Source organism: Cibotium barometz, chromosome 13 (assembly GCF_041138505.1).
Source record: "Cibotium barometz isolate CiBa-2024 chromosome 13, ASM4113850v1, whole genome shotgun sequence".
Classification (NCBI taxonomy): Eukaryota; Viridiplantae; Streptophyta; class Polypodiopsida; order Cyatheales; family Cibotiaceae; genus Cibotium; species Cibotium barometz.
Window position 1 is genome coordinate 44,157,296 of NC_141058.1, and position 8,768 is coordinate 44,166,063.

The window sequence follows — 8,768 nt, forward strand, 5'->3', positions numbered from 1 at the left end:
ACATGGACACGAGAAGAGAAGCTGCCACAAGAAGACTGAAAGAAGAGGAAGACATGGACGCATGAAGAGAAGCTGCCACGAGAAGAAGACCGAAGACAAGAGAAGATGTGAGGCTCCAAAGAGTGAGGAGCCATGTGAAAATCTCTGAGAGAGACAGAGAGAGAGAGACAGAGAGAGAGAGAGAGAGAGAGAGAGAGAGAGAGAGAGAGAGAGAGACCCCACAACCCAATGTAACCTGCCCCAACAAAGTAAAACCACCTCTGAGCCATCGATGATGTAGGCCACGTGGTAGATGTATGTGTGAGCACTTTAGTCAAGGTCGCGGGCACTTGTAGTAAGCCTTGGACACATAGAGAGAGAGTGTGTCAAGGACTATGAGTTTAGGGACTTGAGGCACTGGTCGCGGGCTATCAAGTAAGAGAGAAACTTGGTATAGGGTCCAGGTGTGCTAAGTTAACTTGAGGGGAGGTGTGCTAGGCACTACTCATGGACTATCAAGTAAGAGGGAAACTTGGTATAGGGTCCAGGTGTGCTAGGAGTATTCACTTGAGGGGTGCTAGGAGTATTCACTTGAGGGGAGGTGTTGAAATATACAAGTGAATAGGGTGTGTGCGGGAACAAGCCCTTCTTTAGAGGTTGTAAAAGAGAATGTGTAAATGTGAAAGAACCTGTGAAAAGATGAGAAGAATCTACTGGGAGAGAATAAAGGGTAGGATGAGAAGATTTAGGAAGTGTGGAGATATTCTGGGAAGTGTGGAGATATTTTGGGAGAGGTGGAGAGAATCAAGCAAAAGAGGTGGAGATATTCTGGGAGAGGTGGAGTGAATCAAGGAGAAATCAGTGGGATTAGATGCTTGGATGTAAACTCTATAAATTGAGGCATTGGCCTAATGAGAATTTGCTGGTTTTTGATTATCCATGCCTACATTAAGCTATTTGGTTGTTAATTACTCACGTCTTAATTATTTACTAATCACTTTGTTAATGATATTGATTCTAGTATTTGATCCACCATAGCTCATCACATTACTGTAATTTCAACAACACCACCAAACATAGCACTTAAGTGCTCCAAAGAAAGATCATAAGCTGAGGTTTTACATTGTCTCTTCCCAACTGTTCCAAAAGAGGTCGAAGAAGGGATCCTTGATACCAACTCCAAGGCCCAAAATCATAGCCGCATAGGTCACCTAGAGATTTTGAATCTCATATATAAAACTCCTTTCTAGTTGGGATTTTTGAAGGTAGATAATTTCTTTCCTAGAAATGTCATAGTTGAGGTAGACAAGCTAATGTCATTTATTTTAGCATATATGGGATGAGGAGTGCCTCAAAAAGAAGTTAATGTCGTTTATTTTAGCATCTATGGGATGAGGAGTGTCTCAAAAAGAAGATTGAATTATAGCTAATGTCGTTTATTTTAGCATCTATGGGATGAGGAGTGTCTCAAAAAGAAGATTGAATTATAGCTAAATATTTGACATTAGGTAAGCTAGGCACTCAAGCACTTTCTTCACATTTTCTAGATTGGGAAGATTCATCTTGTTTGGGAAAAAACATTCTCGCCATTACTACTATTCTCCACCCAAACCTTCTTCTTTGTATCAAAATGCCTCAAGCATGATCTTTTGAATAGGGTGTTTCTTCACACTTAGAGGGTTGGTTGAGGTAGCACACACTCCCAAATCAAAATGACCATTGAATGGGTGATTCTTTACACTTGGAGGGGGTTGGTTGAGGTAGGACACACTCCCAAATCAACACTTACAATACCACTACATGTAATGCAAGCTCCCAAAGATGGTGCAATTGAGTACCTTTTATTCTTGACCTCTAATTTCTTCTCAAAATTTATCCCCTCCCATTAAAAAATGAGCTTAAATCTTCACTTAATCACTCATATAGATACTCCAAATGCTTAGCAACACGTAGGGTTCTAATGAGGTTCTTTAAATCTTCATTAATTTGGTAAACTAGGTTAACCATTAGCAACATCACATGTTTTTGCAGCTTGAAAAGTGGACACACTCGGGTACGTGAAGATGCATGCAGTTGAAGGTATGATATTTGCACAAACCTCATTTCTGTTTCTTTGCACAGGAGCTCCATTGAGGGAAAGAACTCTATATGATTAGTTTAAGCAAGGGAAGAACTCTAGTGAGATAACAATTTCTTACTTAGTTTGGGCAGGGTGACTACCCTACTAACGTCTTTCCTCTGGTGTAAAATAAATAGATGCCTACACAACAATTTACTGGGCCTACGAAGGTGTTCTGTGTCCAGTATAAATATGGCGTTTGACATATTTTTAAAATGCTAAGTTTACATTTAAGTTTCTGAAAATATTTAAGGTTTTTTTTTGGGAACATAAAATAGTTATATTAAAAACTTATCATCACTTATAATCATGTGTGGTAAGGTTTTTGGGAACAATAATATATATTTATATTAACAAAAGGTGCCCTTTACAACAAGTCCTTTTCAACTACTAATACATCCCTTCTCTTTTTAAAAAAACATAAACTCAATATTTAAAGCCAACACACAGCAGCAAAGCTCAGAGAACTTCCTACATTTCACTATTTAGTAATCTGCAGATTGGGTCCCACCTTTTATCCTCCTAGACAAAAACTATATGCACATTAAGGGGTCAATAACGATGTAAATATATATATATATATATGCCGGCTGGTGTACGTATGTACAGCACCACGTATTTGTAACAGAAGTGGAATCGGTATACGTACGGTGTCGTCTCCCGCGTCCAGCTATGGCGTGTAAGCGAAGATGAGGGCAGGCCGAAGCAGGCCATTTCTGATCTCCTTGGCAGCTTTCTCTCTCTCTCTCTCTCTTATCATCTCGCTGACTCATCAACAGCACGCTTTAGCAGAGGCTTGACAACAGATCGGCTCCTGCTTTTGATCCGAAGCATTAGCCGAATCGCGGAGAAGAAAAGACCCGATCGCAGGGCTCGGAGGAAGAGCTGATCTTCTTCTACCTTTCCCTGGTGATAATCAGCAGCAATTTTAAGGTTTCTATTGAGCTAAGGTTAGGGTTTTTTTTTCAGCTAGGGTTTCTGTAGGTTTCTGTACATTTTCAATTTGAGTCGTGGTTTACGAACATCAATTCCTCTGTCATGATCATCGAGGTCATTCCGTCTAGATTTCTGCCTAAACCAGGGTTTTTGTCATGGCCATTGGACAAATCTTGAATTCCGTCTTCAAGTTGTTTCTCTCTTTTATGTGCATCGGAGGATTCGTGACCTGTCATGTTTATTGGAGATTTGTGATTTGCACCTCGAGTTCTCTACAAACTAGGGTTAACCCAGGATATCACCCAGGATATCTTTAGATTGAAAGTTGTGACCTGCATCTTGATATTTTGTTTATTTTAGGCTTTCTCATGGTAAAAGGATAACCATTACATGTATTGGTGAATTTGTCAAGTTCATTTGAGTTTGAGAAGAAATTCTGTTTCTGGCTTTGCTCAGTGAATTAGGAGACAATGTTGGCAAAACCAAAGAGAAGAGCCTCCACTGAAAATGGAGAAAGAAGCCATGGCGTGGTGGATGAATTGACCCTCTCGTCTAGCATCAGCAATGGTGAGGACCTAGGTCCCATCATAAGGGCAGCTTTTGACATGGGGAAGCCAGAGGCGCTTCTGCACCAGCTTCGCAATTTTGTGAAGATGAAGGAGTCTGAAATTGAGGAGCTTTGTAAAGTTCATTATGAGGAATTTATCCATGCTGTTGATGAGCTCCGTGGTGTTTTGGTTGATGCTGATGAGCTCAAGAATGGCCTTGCCTCTGAAAACTCTCAGATGCAGATTGTTGGAAATGCCTTGCTAGCCAAGCTCGATGAGCTTATTGAATCTCATGCCACAAAAAAGAACTTGACAGAAGCAATAGACTCTCTAAAGCTTTGCACTGATGTGATGGATTTGTGTGTTAGAGCCAACGAACACATCACTAACAACATGTACTACCCAGCTTTAAAGCTACTGGACATAATTGAGAGAGATTACATGCCCAAGATTCCTTCGAGAGCTCTCCGGCACATGCTTGAGAGGCAGATTCCTGTAAGCAGAGGTTACCTAGAAAAAAGTGTTAGCAATGAGTTCAATGAGTGGCTGGTTCAGATAAGAAGTATTTCTAGGGATATAGGTCAACAATCCATTGGACAGGCCTCTTCAGCTAGGAAGAGGGAAATGGAGATGCGCATTCGACAAAAAGAGGCAGAGGAACTGAGCAGATCTGGTGGAAAAGACTGTCTCTATATCCTCGAGACAGAGGATCTTGATGAGGATGACTCTCTTTTGAAGTTTGATCTTACACCTGTCTACAGGGCTCACCACATCCACACATGTCTGGGGCTTCAGGAGCAGTTTCAGGAGTATTACTTCAAGAATCGTCAGCTACAGCTGAACTCGGACCTGCAAATCTCATCAATGCAGTCTTTTCTGGAGCTGCATCAGATATATTTTGCGCAGATTGCGGGGTTTTTCATAGTAGAAGATAGGGTTTTGAGAACTGCAGGTGGTCTGATGTCGAGTGTCCAAGTGGAGAATTTGTGGGAAACAGCTGTGGCTAAGATGATATCTGTTGTGGAAGATCAGTTTTCTCGAATGCAGACAGCCAATCATTTATTGATTGTGAAGGATTATGTGAGCCTTCTGTGTGCTACCTTGAGAAGATATGGATACCAGGTTGGTCCACTTCTTGATGTGCTGGATAAAAACAGGGACAAGTATCATGAGCTTCTTCTCAGTGATTGCAGACGACAAATCAATGACTCCCTTGCAAATGATAAGTACGAGAAAATGGTCATCAAAAAGGAGTATGAATACAAGTCGAATGTGCTGGCCTTTCATCTTCAAACTACAGACATCATGCCAGCATTCCCCTATGTTGCACCTTTCTCTGCCACAGTCCCTGATTGCTGCAGGATTGTCAAGTCTTTCATTGAAGACTCTGTGAGCTTTCTTGCCTATGGTAGTCACATGGATTTTTATGACATCGTGAAAAAATACCTTGACAAACTTCTTATCAATGTATTGAATGAGGCACTCTTGAAATTGATTAGGAACACTACATTGGCTGTTTCACATGCCATGCAAATAGCTGCTAACATGACTGTGCTTGAGCGCTCCTGTGATTTTTTTGCTCGATATGCAGCACAGCTCTGTGGTATTCCAGTGCGGCTAGTGGATAGGCCTCAAGCATCACTAGCTGCTAAATCAGTGCTTCTGACATCACAAGGTGCTGCACATGAGCAAATGCTAGTTCTTGTTAAATCCAAGGTGGATGAATTCATGCAATTGACTGACAACATCAATTGGACTCCTGATGATCCACCCCTTAATGGCAATGAATATCTCAACGAGGTCATTATATACTTGGAAACAATAGTGTCTTTGGCTCAGCAAATTCTTCCTCTGGATGCCTTAGATACCGTCGTCAGTGGGGTGTTAACTCATATTTCTGATGCAATAGTGGCAACGTTCATGAGTGACGATGTGCGGCGTTATAACCTCAATGCAATTATGGGGATAGATGCTGATTTAAAGGTTCTCGAGTCATTTGCTGATGAGAGGTTTCAGAGCACAGGTCTGAATGAGCTTCAGGGTGCTACCAACCTCAGAGAGTGTCTTGCAGAGGCTCGCCAGCTTGTCAGTCTCCTGTTGAGTAACCAACCGGAGCATTTCATGAATGCTGTGATCAGGCAAAAAAGCTACAGCGCTCTTGATTCTGGAAAAGTTCTTGTCATAGTGGAGAAGTATAGAGATTTGCCTGACAAACTCTTTGCTAGGAACCCAAAGAATGCTGGCAAGAAGAAATCCATGGATTTACTCGTAAGAAGACTGAGGGATAGTCTTTAGACAGCATTTGCACCTTTTCCTTTGGTGGTCTCTGAAGTATGGCTTTCTTTTTGAGATGTTGAATCTCTCTTTTTTTGTAGAATCAGCTGCTCAAGTTTGAACTTCATAAGGTCATGTGGCTGTTTTAAAGCATGCAACTATTCTCTAGTGGGCAGGGTGGTGGTTTCCTTGTCCTTTTCAAGGATGGTGCTATTTATGTTGTAAAACCTGACATTTTTGGCTATCTATCTGTTTTTCAAAGGTTTTGAATTACCATATTATTTTAGAGCAAAGGAGCTGGAATTTATCTGGAACTTGAGTAATTTTTGTTTGGAATTGTCATACCAAGATTTATCCTTGCGGGTTTTGTTTTAAGGTCTTTTGATACATAATATTGAACGAAGCCAGGTTAAGGCGCATGGTCAACTAGAGCTGCAGGGTCAAAGCTAAAACGATTGAGAAAGAGAATACATAATGTATTGAGAAAGAGAATACATAATGTATTGTCAACTAGAGCTGCATGGTCAACTAGAGCTGCAGGGTCAAAGCTAAAACAATTGAGAAAGAGAATACATAATGTATTGCATGGTCACGCCTAGGTGTCCACATGAGTTGTTGAGTTCAAGTGTGTCTATTCAAATCATTTGAATTGTGGGTCCATAAATAGCTACCTTCATATTAGCTTGATATATTCTGGGTGGTTTTGATTTATATAATTTATTGAACAAATGATGTAAGAAGTGCAAGTCTCTCTGTGTATGGGCCTGCAACTTTGTACATGGATGTTGAAATCATCTTTGTTTAGGACCTGCACATTACTTGGGCATTGACTGGGTTGTCCATGCCTGCGGAGGTGGTTAGTTTGTATCCCTTGAGCATTGCAGTTCAAGGCTATCCTGCATGCATATGTTAGAAGAAAGGCAAACATACATGCTATTTTACAGGGTCCTCATGGCAGAGGGCCCTCTTGTTGGTAGAAGCATACGCTTCATTGCCTGGAGAGAACACTTTGCTTGAGTAACGTCATTTGCATGCTTTCCTCTGTCCAGGCCTTATTTGTATGAAATGGGCTCTGATAGCGTATGGACAGTGACAGAGTGTGCACTGCAGGTCTTAAGTGAAACGGGTTCAAATGTGCCGCAGGTGATTACATTACAGTGCCTATCTCAAGTCTGGCTTGGGGACTGGTTGTTAGAAGCACCAAGCTGCCATAGGTGTCTTCCTAGCCTGGAGTAGACCCACACCCAGAGAGTCCCATCCAGTTGTTTACTCAGGCAGGGGAGCCAGAGCCACTGCTTGAGGTTCCCGGGGCTGAGGGGATCATGCCACCCACGCAGGCTTCTCACCCACTGTCCTCCTGCGCCCTGCCTTTCCCTCTTGGCTCTCCTTGGCTTCCTACAGCCTCCTCTCGGGCTCTGTATTCCAGAATGGCACTTCGCCTTCATGTGGCCCAGTGAAAACCTATGTAGCAATTACTACACCACACCACACCACCCCCCCCCCCCCCCCCCCCCCGCCGGCGGCCCCCTCCCCGCCCCTTCTGCTTCCACGCAGGCCGGCCCAAACCACCACCACCACCACGCTGTCCTGTCTTTTCTGATGGATCACTCCCCCAGCCTGAGATTGCGGTGCCACTTTAGATGCGTGTATGGGGTTTTAGCTGTAGGAGATTTGGCCACTTATTTAGAAAACGAAACGATGCAATGATGATGTGCAAAGGTTAGCTACAGTGTGTGCATGTGCTGTTACACATTCTCGGGCAATGGGGACTGAAATGTAGGCTGGTACCCCTTTGTTAAAGTATTAGTTTATTCCAGAGTTTGGTACATTGCTTTGTGGAGACACAAGGTGCCTGTCAGTTGCACACGGGGGTTGGTTTTTGAGCAAGAGGTTAACTGTCCTTTTTTCTCTCTTGCTGTGAGCAGATGCTTGTTGCACAACTCCGAGTCCACAACCAAAGACCGACAGAGATGTGTCACAATGCATGTGTTTGCGCTCTTTGTGTGGAGAGAGAGCCTTGGGGAAGAAATGCGGGGCTGACCCCTCCAAATGGATATTCTTTTATTGCATACCATCCCAGACTCCTCAAAGTACATAGTAACATGACATAATTTGGAAGGCTCCACCTTTAAATGCTACCTCTAATTTGATGTTTACAAGCCATGGTTTCCTGGTGTTTATTGAACTCCCAGAACTTTAGTTTCTTGTGGCTGACCACCTCTTCATCCTTGTTCTCTTGGCATAGGATAGGTCTTTCAAGCTTCATTTTCTCTTCAAACTGCCTCTCAGCAGCAGAGTCGGTAGAAAATTTTCGAGAAATGAAGGGTTCCGCTTGTTACCATGTGGCCAGATTCTCTTGTAGGCACCATTGATCCCTCTCTGTGTGCCTCAAATCATTGATCCCTCTCTGTGTGCCTCAAATCATTGATTCCTCTCTCTGTGCCACAATCATTGCAATCATAAGTTTCAATGAAGCTATCACCAAGATCGTAGGGTTCTAGACTGCTTACACTCGATGAATGGAAGCTTGGCTCTGAATTGGCGCGCCCATTCTTCCCGTGTGCATGGAACTTGGAAGGATTGGCTCTTTCTAACTTGTAAAATCAGGCCGCATAGAATAAAGCAGAAAGCGATTAATATTAAGTTATCCATACCCATCTGCCAAAAGTGAAAAACTTACCAATTTCAGATGGTGTGATAGCTTAATAGATCTCACGCCAAAAGTGAAAAACTTACCAATTTCAGATGGTGTGATAGCTTAATGTCCATGTATAGAAATAGATTCATGCCCTAGGATGATGCTAGACCCAAGATGAAGAACTACTCAATGTATACATAGAGATTTCTTATCTTGCATAGAGATTTCTTATCTTGCAAAGCATCTCTCAATTGCTCAATGTATACATAGAGAT

General features: G+C 42.4%; 1 protein-coding gene across 3 annotated transcripts; it reads left to right on the forward strand.

Annotated features, from left to right (window-relative positions):
- The first annotated feature begins 2,661 nt into the window (after positions 1–2,661).
- On the forward strand, positions 2,662–6,149 carry SEC15A (exocyst complex component sec15A). 3 transcript variants are annotated; one of them, XM_086807541.1, is made up of 2 exons: positions 2,662–3,048; positions 3,491–6,149. In XM_086807541.1, exon 2 carries the CDS (start codon positions 3,505–3,507, stop codon positions 5,875–5,877), a length of 2,373 nt encoding a protein of 790 aa, XP_086663667.1. In that variant the 5' UTR covers positions 2,662–3,048; positions 3,491–3,504; the 3' UTR covers positions 5,878–6,149. The 3 variants fall into 3 exon arrangements, with proteins under 3 accessions (XP_086663667.1, XP_086663666.1, XP_086663668.1); XM_086807540.1 differs by having other exon boundaries at positions 2,662–3,007; XM_086807542.1 differs by having other exon boundaries at positions 2,665–3,031.
- Positions 6,150–8,768: the final 2,619 nt, after the last annotated feature.